The sequence below is a fragment of the Grampus griseus genome, assembly GCF_964374135.1.
Source record: "Grampus griseus genome assembly, chromosome: 1".
Classification (NCBI taxonomy): Eukaryota; Metazoa; Chordata; class Mammalia; order Artiodactyla; family Delphinidae; genus Grampus; species Grampus griseus.
Genome location: NC_139017.1, coordinates 20,425,734 through 20,442,824, shown reverse-complemented (window position 1 = coordinate 20,442,824; position 17,091 = coordinate 20,425,734). Strand labels below are relative to the sequence as shown.

Here is a 17,091-nt window from a genome sequence, read left to right as displayed (position 1 = left end):
AAAGACTAAACATTCTGATAGCTGCAAGGAATTGTACAAAAGAACAGAAAACCTAGAACAGATGGAGAATGTACACATGCACTCAATTTGGGGAGCGCAGTTTAAACTCTGCATATCTAAAAATTGAATCCTGCATACGTACTTCATTTCCTTAAAAACCATATCCAAGAAAAGATATTCAAGCGGTAATGATATCTGGTTTCCTAGTTACATAATCTATGATGTTAACTTTCCTTTACCTGCTCCTTCTTCTTCTTAAGTCTAGCATTTTCTTCTTGAACCCGATGGCATTCAGACTTCACTTTCTCTTCACGAAGTTTAGCTTCATTAAGGGCAATTTGAACCTAATGCAAAACACTTCTATTAATGCAATAATTCCAAAGAAAAACACATAAAAAGTTACTTTCCCAATTAGACATACGTTTTTTGTCTTTTGCATTTTCTAGCACACATCAAATGTTTGCTCCTCAAAATACTAAGACATCACATTAATGTATCTTGCAGGAATTGTACAGAGCTTTACCTCTGAAAATTCTGAGGCATTCATTGAAATAACATCTTTTAACTTCTCTACAGATTTCTTGTTTTCTGATATCTGCCATGGGAAAAAGAACACAAAAATGTATTAGAATTTCAGTAGAAACACTGGGATATATGATAAAAAGAAGAAACATTAACAAAACACATCGCAGAGCCATCCCCTAGATAGCAGGTAAAAGCAGATGATCCAGTCTTGGCCTAGGAGAAAAGTCAACAATGTAAAGACATGAGGAAAGAAAATACTGAAGACATAAATATTTCATACCATCCACAACTTTCCTAGTTATGAAATAATGTGGTACATGATGAGACAAAAAAGTCAAAGGAAAGAAAATGAAAAAAAATTCAAGTAAACCAGTTCAAATCAATGAATTTCCTAGTGGTAGAGAAAAAAATCCCAAGGTCACTTAAAAATTCTCTTGCTAAACTAAAAATGGCTGGACTTGAGGGGGAAGAGCCAAATCTCAGATACAGAATTCCAAAACTTATCAAGGAATATGTCAAGGAGGTGGAGCATAACTCTTCACTCTTTAACTATGGGTTGTGCACGGTAACTTCCTTCCAAAGAGTACAATATGCAGAGGATGGAAAAAGGGTAACTTTATAGCAGAGAAACCTGGCAAATACTACCTCAGCCAGGTGATCAAGCTTAACTGGGTGTGCAATATATGGGAACCCTCTCTACTATCTTTCCAACTTTTATATAATTCAAAAACTGTTCTAGGAACTTCCCTGTGGTGCAGTGGTTAAGAAATCTGCCTGCCAATGCAGGGGACACAGGTTCGAGCCCTGGTCCAAGAAGATCCTGCATTCTGCGGAGCAACTAAGCCTGTGAGGCACAACTACTGAAGCCTGAGCACCTAGAGCCCATGCTCCACAACAAGAGAAGCCACAGCACTGAGAAGCTCGCGCAACACAACGAAGGGTAGCCCCCGCTCGCCGCAGCTAGAGAAAGCCCGGGCGCAGAAATGAAGACCCAACTCAGCCAAAGATAAATTAAAAAAATAAAACAAAAAACTGTTCTAGCATTTAAAGTTTATTTTTAGAAAAGAACCATGCAAAAACAAATCAAAACAAAGTACTAAGACCACTCAAAGGGGCAACTATTTCTTATTTGCTCTACATGTTTCAAAGGGCAGAGCCAACCAATATGAAAATTACCCAGGGCTGAGGACAAAAATACTTCTGAGGCCTGTAAAATTAATAACTTGGGGGTATTAGCATTTAAAATTCCACGAAAATGCATAGAAGTAGGTTCAACTTCCCTGACTCCCAATGTTATTTGAGTTAAAGCATGGGAAAATGCAGAGTTCATCTCATCCAACCTACAAAATAGTTGAAAAGCCAATTTACAGTAACAGTTAACAGCAAAACTCTTACCAAGTCCTGATTCTTCGCATTCTGTTCTCTCTCAGATTCTAACATAGCACGCAAACTTTTAGCTCTGTCACCCAGAATTTCATTAGTTTCTTCAAGATTCTTGATTTTATCCTACAAAAAAAGGTATTAATAATAATTACTCATTATTTTTCTTTTGTCTTTAGAATGCAATCTCAAAAAGAGAAGGGATTTTTACCTTAAATCTAATTGCTTCGTCAGAGAGAATCATGTTTTGTTTCTTGGTTTCTTGAACATGTTTCTTTGATTCCTTGATCTAAATAAAATAAAGCATTCAAAATTTAGAAACATAAATTATAGTGCTACCAAAACTTATCTCCAGGACTTCCCCGGTGGTTCAGTGGTTAAGACTCCACACTTCCACTGCAGGGGGCACAGGTTCGATCCCTGGTCTGGGAAGAACCCACATGTCGGGCCATACAGCCAAAAGAAAAAAAAAAAAACTTATCTCCAAATAGGAGATCCCTCAGAGAAGAAAGCAGTACTTTACACATATGATGACTACTTCACATTTGGACAGTTTGTAGGAGATAAAAAAAATTTTTTTTAATATGATTTAAAAACACCATAACAGGACTTCCCTGGTGGCGCAGTGGTTGAGAGTCTGCCTGCCGATGCAGGGGACACGGGTTTGTGCCCCGGTCCGGGAAGATCCCACATGCCATGGAGTGGCTGGGCCCGTGAGCCATGGCCGCTGAGCCTGCGCGTCCGGAACCTGTGCTCCACAATGGGAGAGGCCAGAGCAGTGAGAGGCCCGCGTACCGAAAAAAAAAAAAAAAACCAAAAAAACCCACCATGACAACTGAACTATAAGACAGGAGGAAATAATTCGAGCTGGAACCACAGGGGGAAAAAAACTAAAAGAATAATTAATACCTTCTGCTCATAACTTGATAATTTTTGTACAAGCTCTGCATTTTCTTTCATGATATTCTTCAACTTCTCAGAAATTTGCTGTTCAGTGACTGAAAAGGGGGGGAAATCCATAAAATCATCAAAAATTGAATTACCCAATGCATTAGCAGCAAAGACATGCTATCTGGCACTCTGAGGGAAATGAACTCAGCATTAACTATTATGCCTTTAAAAAGCAAACTGTAGTTAACAGCATTAAGGATGTAAAAATATTAAAATTTAAGAAAAACATAATAAGAACCCTTACTTCAATGAGATTCCAATTTAAATTTATTTCAAAGACAGGAAATACAGTAAAATGTTTTAGCTCAATGTCTTTCCCCTTCATGAGCACCTTTCTTCTCAGAAAATGTGATCATTTCAAATATATGCCATTTGTAAATAGAAATAGAAAATGCAAGCATATTGACATACCTCTATTCCTCAAATTATCTACTTAAATACGTATTTACTGTACTGAATAAACCATTAGCACAGGAACACTGTTCACAGGTAATAAATTGCACTACTTCAACATTCAAGGTCAATCTGCCCAAGCCGAATCCTCTTCTCCCTGCTGCCACCTCAACTCCTATCTCATCTACTCGCATCACCATCTACTCTGTCATCTAAGCTAGCAACCTAGGATTAGTAAAATGTTCAGGAGTTAATAAGTCAATCAGAGATCAGAAGTCACCATATCTACTGTTAGCTTACACAAAACTCATATCAAATACCAGTACTGAGGGAATAGTACAAATAACAAAATAAGCCTGAATATTTACCTTGATATACTCTATTCTTTACCTAAAAGAGAGAAATAAAATTAAACTTGATATCAAGACATCTTATTAATAGAAATATTATAGTTCTTAACACAATAGTGAAATCATAACAGAATGAAAATTTAATAATGGTTTGGTTCAGCATAAGGATCCACAGGATTAAAAAATAAGAAAAGGCTAAAAAAATTTCAAATTTAATTGGTAGTGATACTTCATTAATAGTTTATGATAGATAAAAGCACTAAGGTAAATACCTTATTTTTGCAACTAAAGATACGTTCACGGGGACTTCCCTGGTGGTGCAGTGTTTAAGAACCCGCCTGCCAATGCAGGGGACACAGGTTTGATCCCTGCTCCGGGAAGATCCCACATGCCATGGAGCAACTAAGCCCGTGCACCACAACTACTGAGCCTGCGCTCTAGAGACCGCGAGCCACAACTACTGAACACGCATGCCACAACTACTGAAGCCCGCGTGCCTAGAGCCCGTGCTCTGCAACAAGAGACGCCACCACAACGAGAAGCTTGCGTGCTGCAATCAAGAGTAGCCCCCGCTCACCACAACTAGAGAAAGCACGCGCACAGCAATGAAGACCCAACTCAGCCAAAAATAAATAAAAAAGATACGTTCACGTATCTTTTCAATGAGCACCAATCTTATTAAAAGAGGACTTAAGTTCCATAATGGAAAGGGATTATCATATACATGGAAGTTGCTAAGAGAGCAGATCTTAAAGGGGGGAAAAGGGGAAAAAAGATCTTGTAACTATGTATTGGTGACGGATGTTAATAACTAGACTTATTGGCAATCATTTTGCAATATATACAAATATCAAATTACTATTTGTACACCTGAAACTAACATAATGTTACTAGTCAATTATTTCTCAATTTAAAGAAAGTGAAGAGGAATAGTGGTTTCATATTAAACATACTAATGCTTCACTTATCCAAATCATTTACTTGACAACCCCAAATAGCCAGAATGAGATCTAGAAACAATGATAATTGAAAAAGACTCTGAGGAAACAAAATTAAAGGCATGATTGTTGTCCTAAGATATGCCTCTTTCATGAGGAAACATCTTAGAACTCCTAATCAAAGTTGGCTATTGGGTGAATTTAGAAATCTAACAGACTGCAGCATCTGATTTTCCCAACCCCCTAAAAATAGCAGTCATAAATCTAAAAGGGAAAAGAAGACTGCTACAGGAAAATACACAAGCAATGAGAGAAATAGCAGCTAACATCTTCTAAATCATCTCCTAAAGACAGCACCGAATTACAGGAGAATAAAATACAAGCAGTACTCAATTTTTAAAAAAGTGTTACTAAATGTCTTTGTAACCCAGAACTTACTTCCCTTGTCAAACATCATAAATGGTGATGAGATGCTCAGATCAGTCCACAAATCATCCATGATCTCAATATTATTACAGTATCTGATACCATTTTTAACGATGCTGTTACAGGAAACTGCATTCAGAGTTCCAACACAGAAATAAATAACTATTTCTCTAATGTCACAGCCTTGCTAATGAGGGAGTAAGCTTCCTTTATCCTCCTTTCATCCAAATCAACAGGCGAGGGAAAGCAGGAAGATGCAACAAGCAGGCAATGAGAGTAGGGACCAAGGTCCCAAATGTTGAGGCTGCAGGGCAGCAGTTAGGACATAAAGCCTACATAACCTTGTAAAAATCTAAGCCATGTCAGGGTTTTTGAGATGGGAGAATTAAGAGTGGGAAACAGAAAACGTTTTCACCGTTTTCCCTTCTGTTCACCCTTTCTATTCTTTTCCCCCGTATCTGAGGAAAAGCCCCATGAGGTTTAAGGAGTCTTCACAAGAATCCAGGCAAAAGACCCTTCTTTTTAAGTGATTTTACAATCACTTGTGCAAGGAGAGAAAGCTTATTAACAATGATATGTCTGATAAAATTAAGAAATCAGAATACTCGAAGTTTAGAATGGTACTCATCCAATGCTTTTGGCCATTTAACTGTTAAGCTTCAACTGAAACTGAAAGCTTTTCATCTGCAAAGCTCATTTACACAGAATATCTTCTTCCTCAATTATGTTAGATGACCACGAAACAATCATAAGCATGTATCTGTACGAGAATACATATATATGTGTGTGTATATATATATATATATATATATATATATATAAAGCATGAAAGACAAATTATGCACAGAAAAAGACCCTAAGGAATAAAAATTTTAATAGTGTGTCTTTGGACACTATATAATATGTATTTCCAAATAAAAAGATGTTTTCTGAACACAACAGCACATGATCAAATTAGAAAAATCTGTGAAACAGATATATATAAGGAAAAGGACTGAAAATTTACCTCTTCTCCTGATATATATTTTTACCATTTGCAGCATTTTTTCTGTACGTATATATGCGTTTACATAATACACAGTTTATCTACACTTTAAAGTCTTGGTTTCTGCTTTTTTCCACTTAACATTAAATTGTGAGCACTTTCTGTGCCCCAATGTCTTTGGAATACATAAATTTTAAGAGCTGCCTAATATCTCATTATATAGATGAACAATAATTTAATAACCCCCCCATGATGGATCATTTAGGTTCTGTGAAGTTTTCACTCTAATAAACACGGTTCCATTTTTAACACCCTATACAAGATCTCTAATGTATGATCAGTTACTTCTTTAGAATAGACTATTAGATATGGTATTATACTATATAAAAGGACATGAACATTTTTAATGCTTCTGATTTATAAACTGAAGTTTTCCCATTGAGATTATACACATGCCGTCTTGTTCACCTATGTCTTTACCAACAAAGATTACACTGTTAGCTTGGATTATAAATATTAATTTGTGTTCAACTTAGTAACTAAAAAAGAAACAACAGGGCAAGTGATTATAAAACAGTCCTGTATTTATGAGTCTAAAGGTATACGTTAATTTTATTTACTCACAGCAAGGACAGTTCTCCAGAAGAAAATGGCAAATGAAACCATTCCTAAGAAGGCAGTGGTAAGTACAGGCTTCCAGGGCAGTCCGTAAAAATCAGGCCCAGGCTGAACATCATCAGGCAATGTAGCAACTAGCTGAAATAGAGATATTAGAAATTGTGGGAAACCTGACAGAAATTTACTATAAAGCAGTCACAGAGAATCATCCGCAGAAATCGAATTCAAACTCCATTACATAGCGATCCCCTCAAAGTTCTTCAATAGTTTCCACTGCTTCAATAAAAAGAGGATACTGGCGGCCTCCTATTTCTTGTTTGGCTTGACGTATTTTAAAACATTATAAATCTGTCTTTACATTGAGCATATATTTCCATTTTGCAATAAGCCCTACACATCATGTTGTCCAACACATGGCTCGAATCCCTCTGGATCATACTTTTCTCTTAGCTGGTTTTTATGACTTAAGCCACATAAAACAAAAAGTTGAAACATACTATAGAATCTTTTATGGCTGCAAATAAAACCGAAGCGATAATGAACAACGCAAATATAAGCTTTTCCTCTAAGATTTGAAATCTTAATTGTTTTCTACTCACAGAAAGACAAAGGCTGAGAAACTGCAAACACTTCCTGATAACTAACTGGTTTAGACAGACTGCTCTGAATTTAACTGTCTTCTATAAACCCAATGTTTTCATTTTAAAAGTTTCCTCAAAGACAGCGCATTAAACTCCTGTCTGCTTCTACACTGTTTTCACGGCCCTGTAGAAGTTAACTATCATATTGGCCCCATCCCCCAAAGGTGCGGAGGATAACATGAAAAGGAGCCGTATGATGACGCTCGCTTGCTTTGATTACGACTGTGTACCAGAAAGTAACACAGTGCCTGGCACATCGTAAGTAATTAGTAATTAAAAAATGAACACGCGACAAAACCTTCTCAAATACACTCCCATCATCTCCTTAAACAGCACCGAAACGTCCCGCCCGCTTCGGGCCTGACACACTCTATTTCCTCTTCGCGCCGTCAGTCAGTGTACCCGTCCGCTCAGAACTCGTCCACCCGCCTGCCAGAGCTGGGGGCGGGGGCCCATCACCTCCAGGAGCCTGCCGATGAGAGCAGCGTAGAGCACCGACAGGGGTCCCAGAAGCTCCGAGTCCCCCGGGGAAGAGGTGACAGAAGGCACAGTGGCAGGAACTGAGTCCATCGTGACGGGACAGCGGAGCGGAGGCGACACTTCCCCGCGGGACGACACCGGACCCCCTCTCTGTCACCGTTTCCTCCTTCAGAAAGGACCCGGCTCAGGGGGCGGAACCTGGGACTGAACTTCGCCTGCCCCGGCAGCTTGCACTTTCGCCCTACTCCTCCTGTAAAACACGTCATCAGACACGGCCCCGGGCGGGCGGAAGTACACGAGTCTACGGAGGCCGGGCCCGCCGTAAGCGGGCCGTAGCGGAAGAAACCAACGGTCGAGCGAGGCGGGGGAGCAGAGCGAAGAGACCTACGCGGAAGAAACCAAGTAACGAGGCGAAGATGACGGGGCTCACCTGCGGCAGGAACTGGGCGAGAAAGCGCTGTTCCATGGGCCTGGGAGCTTCGAGAAGGAGGAGAGTGGGCGGGGGCTGGGGGAAAGGAGAAAGGCCAGCCACTTAACTCCTGCCCAGAGCTGGATCCTTTTGTCACCAGGTACTGAGACGCCGGGTACCTGCCCTAAAATGCTCAGACAGATCAGCCGTTCCCGCTCCCTCGATGGACCACCCCCTGCCTCGGCCGCCGTCTCCTGGGCCAGGTTCCTTCCCAGCCCGCTCCAGTCCTGCTTGCTTTTGCCCTTCCTGGACTCCAAATGTCCACACTGTCCCACATTCGTGCCGATGCCCTTTTAAAAAGTGTAATTCTAGGGAATCTTGCTATTGCCACACCTATGCCAATGAGGTCAGTTCTGGGTCCCACATTTTAGGGTTATAGGACTTGTGGAAAAGGGCAAGGAAGAGTCTGGAAATTGCGTTCTGAAAGTGGAAGAAACTAAAGATATTTAACCTGGGGCGGGGGAACGATGTTTGCAGATCTTTAAAGGTATGTCTATGAGTTGAATATAAAGCCAATTCATTAGAACAATCAAGCAGGAAAAGCCTGAAAAAGAAGGGCATGGCATGGGTGGAAGGTAGGCAGGCGGTTTAAGCAGGCTCTGTAATTAAAACAGTCTGGTACTGGCCCAATAATAGACAGACAGACCATGGAACAGAACAGAAAATCTAGAAATAGGCCCAACTGCGCTGGCAACTCAGCATACAGTAAGTCAGTTGGGGGAAAAACAGACTTTTTATTTAATAAGGTGGTGTTGGCCTAACTGGATAACCAAATGGAAAATAATAAAAATTCGATCTTTTTCTCACTATTCACAAGAATACATTCCAAATGGGTCAGAAACCTGTATGTAAAAAATGAGAACAAACAACTACTACAAAAAAAATATGGATGTATTACGAGTGAGCAAAACCTTCCTAATTAGGTCTCAAAATCCAAACGAAAAGATTTGTAACCTTGATTACTTGGAGAAAAAAAAAAAAGTGTCCAGCCCGTGGACACAAAAATACAAAATAAGCAAAGCCTGACTATGAAAACCTGCGGAAAACATATTTGTAACATATTACAAAGGGTTAATATTCCTAAAATATAAGGAACTTTACAAATAGAGAAAATGGCCAGCAAACCTATAGTAAAATGAGCTGAAAAAATGAATAGATAGTCCTCAGGAAAAGAAGTAGGAATAGCTCACAAACAGGGAACCATGCTCTCACTCATAATGAAAGCAATACAAATTAAACCCACACTGAGATACCATTTCTCACTTATATTCGCAAGATCCAAACATTTGACAACATATTCTTAGAGAATGCAGAGGAAATGGGTACTCTTATGCACTGATCATTATACAAAATGATAACAACCCCTATAAACAGTAATCTGGCAACGTCTCCCAAAATTACCTGTGTAATTATCTACTGATGCAACAATCCAACTTCTAAAGTTCTATCTCAAAGATACTAGAAACATAACAACAAATGTTGGAAAGATATATGCACAAAACCATGTTATTCTAGCATTATTTATAATAACAAAAGACTGGAAATAACCAAACTGTCCATCGACAGAAGAGTTGTTGAATACACTAAAGTATACAGTTGACCACTGAACGACAGAGGTTAGGGGTACAAACCCAATGAGTAGTCAAAAATCCCCGTACAATTTATAGTCAGTGGGCCCTCCTTACGCGAGTTTCCTTGGTATCCTCCTTCTGCATCTGAGGATTCAACCAACTGCAGATTGTGTAATACTGTAGTATGCATTTAGTGAAAACAATCCGCGTACAATTAGGGATCCAAACGATTCAAACTTGTATTGTTCAAGAGTCAACTGTACTGCGAAACTGGAAAAAAGAAATTAAATAGTTCTATATACTGCTAGGGTATGATGTCTAGAATATACATATCTTTTTAAAGGGAGTGGAGAAAAGTATATTTTTATCTAAAAAAATAAAAGGAGAAATTATTTTTTTTTCCCAGCTTTGAGGTAAAAGTGACATGCAATAAATAAAACTGCACATATTAAAAGTGCACATCTGGATAAGATGAGTGCATCTGTGAACCCATCATCACATTCAAGATAATGAACATATCCTTCACCTCCAAAAGTCTCATCTCCTTGGTAACCCTACCTCCCACCACTTGTCACAGAATTTCTGTCCTAATGGATTAGTCTGCATTTCCTGAAGTTTTATATATATGGAATAATTCACTATGTATTCTATTTTCTCTGGCTTCTCTCACTCAGTATAAATTGAGATTCATCCATGTTGCTGCATATATCAGTAGGTCATTAGTTTTTACTGCTGAGTAGTGTTTAATTGTAGGGATAAACCACAATTTATTTACTTACCTGCTGATAGACATTTGGGTTTTTTCCAGTTTTTGACTTTTACAAATTGAGCTGCAATGAAGACTGACATACAAGGCCTTCTATGGATGTATAACTTATTTTTCTTTGGGGTAAATGCTTAGCAGAGGGATGGCTGGATCATCTGACAGGCGTATGTCCACCTTCTTAAGAAACTGACAAAGTGTTTTCCAAGGTGGTTGTACCATTTTAATATCCCCACCAGCAGTGTATATTTCCAGTTCCTCCACATCTTCTCCAACACTTGGTCTTTTTAATTTTAGTCATTCTATTGTGTGCAGTGATAACTCAGGGTGGTTTAAATCTGCATTTCTCTCATAATTAATGATGTTGAGATTTTTTTTTTTACTGTGCTTATTTGCTGTCCACATCACATATCTTCTTTGGTGCTGTCATTTTACTGGGTTATCAGTTTTCTTATTAATGAGTTTTGAGAGTTCTTTATATATTTGGGATATAAGTCCTTTATGAGATATATGCTTTGCAATGATTCCTTCCTAGTCTGTGGCTTGATATGATTAAGTTTAAGCCTAGCATCTTTTTTTTTTCTATTTGTCCCATCTGTTCTTTGTTCCCTTTTTCCCCAATTCTTGCCTTCTTTTGAATCAAGCCTTTTAATGATTCTATTTTATCTCCTTTGTTGGTTTATTAGCTATAACTCCTTGTTTTGTTATTCTAGTGGTTACTTCAGAGTTTATACTATACATCTTTAACCTATCAGTCTACCTTCAAGTGATACTATACTACATATATGCAATAAGAATTTTACACAAGATTTATTACCACTTTTCCCTCTCCTGACCTTTAAACTATTGTCGTCATACGTTTTATTTTTACATATTTTCTAAACCCCATAGTACATTAATAATATTTTTCTTTAAACAGTAAATTAACTTTTAAAGATATTTAAATAATGAGATAATCATTTTATATATTTACCCATATGGCTACCATTTCTGCATTCTTCACTCCTTTGTGTAGCTCCATTATTTCCATTTGTTGTCATTTTCCTTATGCCTAAAGGTCTTCCTTTAACATTTCTTATGGTGCAGACGTGCTGGTGATTTCTTTTAGCTCTTGTATGTTGGAAAAAAAATCTTCATTTAATCTTTGTTTTTGAAAATTATTTTGCTGGGTATGCTATTGGAGATTAACAATATTGCTCTTGAAGTATATACATATATTTTTTAATTAATTAATTAATTAATTAATTAATTTTTTGGCTGTGTTGGGTCTTTGTTGCTGTGCGTGGGCTTTCTGCAGTTGTGGCGAGCAGGGGTTATTCTTTGTTGCCGTGCACGGGCTTCTCATTGCGGTAGCTTATCTTTGTTGTGGAGCACAGGCTCTAGGCACATGGGCTCAGTAGTTGTGGCTCATGGGCCCTAGAGCGCAGGCTCAGTAGTTGTGGCACATGAGCTTAGTTGCTCCGCAGCATGTGGGATCTTCCCGGACCAGGGCTTGAACCCGTGTCCCCTGAATTGGCAGGCGGATTCTTAACCACTGCGCCACCGGGGAAGTCCTTGAAGTATATTGAAAGATATTATTCTACTATATTCTCCCATTCCTTGTTTCCAACAAGAAACCTGACGTCAACCTTATCTTACTTCCTAAAATCTCTTTTCTCTAGCTGCTTTTAAGATTGCTCTTTATCACTTATTTTGATCAACTTGATTATGATATGTCTTGGTATAGTTTTCTTCATGCTTCTTGTACTTGGGTTTCATTGACTTTCTTAGATCTGTGGGTCTATAGTTTTCATAAATTTTGGAAAATTTTCACCCATTATTTCTTCAAATAATTTTCTGGACACCTCTTCTATCCTTTCCTGCAGGGATTCCAGTTATACATTTATTACAGTGCTTGAAAGTGTCCCCACAGCTCACTGATGACCTGTTCATTTTTCTTGAGTCTTTTTTCTCCTGTATGTTTCATTTTGGATAGCTTCTATTACTGTATCTTCAAGTTCACTAATCTTTTCACCCACAATGTTTAGTCTAGTATTAATCCCACGCAGTATATTTATCACCTCAGGCAGTTCATCTTTAGAAGTCTGATTTGGGTCTTTTAAAAAAAAAAAAAACTTTAATGTCTCTACTTAAATGGTAATAATAACTGTTTAGTATTGTTGCCTAATTCTAACATCTCTGGCAGTTCTTGGTTGTTTTTTTTTTTTTTTTTTTTTGTGGTACGCGGGCCTCTCACTGCTGTGGCCTCTCCCGTTGCGAAGCACAGGCTCCGGATGCACAGGCTCAGCGGCCATGGCTCACGGGCCCAGCCGCTCCGCGGCATGTGGGATCTTCCCGGACCGAGGCACGAACCCGTGTCCCCTGCATCGGCAGGCGGACTCTCAACCACTGCGCCACCAGGGAAGCCCTCTTGGTTGGTTTTGATTGGCTGATTTTTCTCCTCATCATGAGTCATCTTTTCTCACCTCTTCACATGCCTGGTAATCTTTGAGTGGATGCCATACATTATGAATAAATGTGATGGTGATTTTTTTATGTCAGTTTGGCTAATCATGGGGTACCCAGATTAAATGTCATTTTGGGATATGTCTGTGTGTGTTTCCAGATGAGATTAGCATTTGAATTGATGGAATCAGTAAAGTACATTGCCCTCTCCAGTGTGGGCATCATCCAATCCACTGAGGGCCTGAATAGAAAAAAGTGCAGAAGAAGGAATTTGTCCCGTCTTCCCTGATTTCTTGAGCTGGAACATCAATCTTCTGTTCTTGGTGCTCCTGCTTCTCAGGCCCTCAGACCTAGACTAGAATCTCATCATCGGCTCCCCAGGCCGCTGGACTTTGGACTGATTACCACATCAGCTCTGTGGGGTCTCCAGCTTGCAGACTGCATACTGTGGGACTTCTCAGCCTCCATCTCTGTGTAAGTCAATTCCCTGTAATAAATCTCTTCCTATATGTATATCCTCTTGGTTCTGTTTCTCTAGAGAACCCTAACTAATACAGCAGATATTCTTAAGCTTTGTCCTGGGATGCAGGTAAATTACTGGGCAACAATTCGATTCTTTTGGGTCTTGCTTTTAAGATTTGTTATGTAAGGCATGAGCAACATTTAGTCTGAGGCAAGACCCTTCTGAAACTCTACCCAATTCCCCTAGAATTAGGAGGTACTGTTCCTGGCCCTGTGTCAGCACTGATGTGTTTCTCTGACCTTGAATAGTCTTGTCACACTCACGTGCTGATCAATACTCTGATGAATACTTGAAGGGGACCTCTCAAAGATCCCTAGGGTTCTTTCTCTGTGTAGTGCTCTCCTTTTGGTACTCCGCGCTGTGAATTCTAGCTGCTTTGCTTTCCCTGGACTTTCAGCTCCATCCCCTTAACTCAGGGTTCCTCTTTTCTGTGCCACAGGCTGGGAACTTTCTCAAGGCAATAAAATGTAACAATTGTAGCCCTCATGGCATCTGTTCCCTATCTTTCAGGAATTACTGTCCTTTGTTACCTGATGACTTGAAAACTGTTGTTTCATGTATTTTGTCTGATTTTTTCTTTTTAGCTGTTTCAGTTAGGAGGGTAAAGCTGGTACCTAAAAACCTATCTTGGCTAGATGCAGAAATCATTTGCTTATTTTTTAATGGTAGGGTAGATAATGAAATTAATTTTTAAAATACATATAGAGGAGGGTATCAACAGGTTGGATAACACTAGAACAAAAGTTAGACTTCTCTGAATAGACCTTGTTTTACAAATTGACTTGGGCTCTTGTAAATGTTAGATAATTATAAAATAAAAAATCTTTAAAAAATCCCTAAAAATTGAAAGCAAGTATGAAACAATTAACCTAACTGTGTATCAAGCTGGTGGCAGAACAACATTAAGGAATTATTTCAGGCATACCCTAGTGGGATATAGGTTAAAGACAAAAAGAATTGCAAAACATCCTTGCAATATTTTCAATAACGTATCGCTGGTGGCAGTGTTGCTATTGGTATTTTTAATACTGTTATGTGAACATTGTAAAATAAGGTAAATAATTATGTTGATGTTAGTAAAAACTGAGATTTCCAACACTGGAGGAAGAAAATACAATGTCAGATAGATGTGGTTAGCTTAAATTCCACTAGCATCCTTAATTCTGATTGGGAGCATCCACGTGGCATCATGATGAATATTCACATAAGAAAATCCCCACATATTTCCTAGCTTTGTCCTCTAAAAAAGGCCTAGACCTGATGGCCAACTCAAAAGCAATAAGCAATCTTAGTACCCAGAATGTTGCCTCTAAATACCATTTCCCACTAAAAGGAACCAGGGCTCTTTAGAGAAATAGCTCCTTCGAGATCTGGGCAGAAAATGTACAAAATGAGCTTGGAACATCTAGTTACACTAGAAAGCAAGGAAGGTATCAGTGACCACGAGGTGGTGTCAAAAGGGCCCAGGAGCCAAGCTGAAGAGGCTCCCACTGACCCACAATGGGAGAAATTGAGCACTGATAAGAATAATAACTACAGTGGATTGTAACGCACTAAATATTTTCAAATTCACGACATCATCATGATTCTTAAAAAAGAATTAGAAGAGACGCACACACAAAAGCCTCTGGGAATCTCTGGATAATGCTGGGAAGACAACTCATTATTTTGAAAACTATTTAAACAGAAAGAATCAAATATTTATACTGCCTTAACTATACACACCAAATCTCAGTGTAAAGCATAGCTGATTGTAAATTTCTCTTTGTAGAAGTATCCCAGCCTTGACATGAAGTAGGAATAATACAGTCAATTACCATTCTGCAGCCTATGATACAGATTTAGTCAATGTCACCAATGACTAGTAACATCAAAAGAAGAGGGACATTTAGACATTAGCTGCCTCCTGATAGAAGTATACATCTTCTATCAAGTATTCTTGCCAAACAAAATTGAAGCTGAAAAAAAAAAATTGAAACTGAATCTGACTACCAATCTGACCAACCAATTCCCGAGAAATATAAAGAACAAGGGAAAATGTTCCACTGTACTAGGGGAATGCAGTTAGCAAAATCCACACTATGATACCCCCTAGCAGCCAAACCTGTTTCTTCAATGAATACATTGCAACAAACAAAAAGGAGACATCTACAGACAGAGTAACTAATCGGATACTTGCCCTCCCACTGAAAATAACTAGAAAACTGGACAAAATATGTGAAAAAAAATAGTTTTTCAGAAACAGAACAATAGGCAGCACACAATTGTGACTCCTGAGAGAAGGGAAACAAATGAGGTGAGCCCTGTGATCACCCAGCTTTCTACCTAGAGGCACTTTCTAGACCTCAGTACAGGCAGGGAGAACCAAAGCAGAGTACACCAGTCTCACTAGGAGGCAGAGATCAGAGCTCAGGGAGACTGAGGTGCCTGAACTATGCAGGGAAAGTTACCAGAAAGATGAGAACCACAAAGAAAGAGTTCCAGAAATCTGCACGGATGACTCCTTCAGTCTTGGGCTGAACTCAAAGCAGCACCTGTGTAAGCAGGATTCCTTGAGGATCAGCAAAGAACAATGACAGGCAAAAAGAACAACTATAAGGAGGCTGGAAGCTGAAGAATTCCCAGTTAACACAGGGCTGGGAGACATTTGTATCTCAGCTAGTCAGCATGAATTAACGTTAATGAATGCTCAAGGCATTTAGTACATTACAGAAGAATAACGTCATCATAGTAGGGAGAAACTAGCCCTGGAGTAAAGACTATACATATACTACACCTCTTAACACATCTTAAAAATAAGACTAGAAAGGATCAAGCTGATCATCAAGTAACTTAACAGCTTAGCAAAACAAACTTCAATCCTTTTGAAAGGAAGCCAGTAAAACCCAGGCACCCAACAACATTCACATTCACGGCGCCTAGCATCCAAAAAACAAACAGAAACCAACCAACCAAAAAAAAAAAAACTTTAGACATGGAAAAAAGCAGGAAAATGTACGCCATAACTAAGAGATAAGTAAAAACAGACCAAGAAATTGCAAGAGATGACAGAATATTAGCTTTAAAGGGCTTTAAAAGAATCATAAAATATATTTAAGAATTTTTTTTGAATGACCATACTAAGGAGAGAAATGGAAGATATAAAATAGGACTGAGTGGAACTTTTAGAGCTAAAAAATAAAATATCAGGAATAAAAAATTCACCTGATGGGCTTAACAACAGATTAGATTCCACAAAAGAAAAGATCAATGAACTTGAAGACAGCAACAGGAAGTACTGAAACTGAAGCAAAGGCATAAAAGGGCTAAAAAACAACAACAAAAAAGAACAGAGCCTCAGTGACCTGTGGAACTACATAAAGTGAGCTAACATATGTATAGTTAGAGTCCTAGAAGGAGAGGCAAGAGAAAGGAGACACAAAAATTTTTTGAAAAAATAATCTGAAAACTCATAGAACTGTACACAGAAAGGGTGAATTTTACGAGATGTAAATTATGCTTTAATTAATCTGACTTTTTAAAAAGGTGTGTTTATTCACAGATGACATGATCATCTACACAGAGAATCCTATGAAATCTACAACTCCCTCTAGAAATAATAGATAATTTAGTAAATAAGTACTAAGATAAGTA

At 38.6% G+C, this 17,091-nt stretch overlaps 1 protein-coding gene across 3 annotated transcripts in view; it reads right to left on the bottom strand.

Moving 5' to 3' along the window:
* Positions 1-17,091, bottom strand: part of MIA3 (MIA SH3 domain ER export factor 3) — a 53,546-nt gene that overhangs the window by 15,808 nt on the left and 20,647 nt on the right. For 2 of the 3 annotated variants that reach the window (XM_082670371.1, XM_082670372.1), the window contains exons 7-13: positions 6,573-6,704; positions 3,618-3,639; positions 2,815-2,903; positions 2,117-2,194; positions 1,921-2,031; positions 524-595; positions 240-344 (exon numbers count right to left, since the gene is read on the bottom strand). In XM_082670371.1, the coding sequence (XP_082526497.1) occupies positions 240-344; positions 524-595; positions 1,921-2,031; positions 2,117-2,194; positions 2,815-2,903; positions 3,618-3,639; positions 6,573-6,704 (609 nt within the window). Of the gene's footprint in view, positions 1-239; positions 345-523; positions 596-1,920; positions 2,032-2,116; positions 2,195-2,814; positions 2,904-3,617; positions 3,640-6,572; positions 6,705-7,666; positions 7,933-17,091 lie in introns of those variants that run through there. The other variant, XM_082670373.1, reaches the window with a different exon arrangement.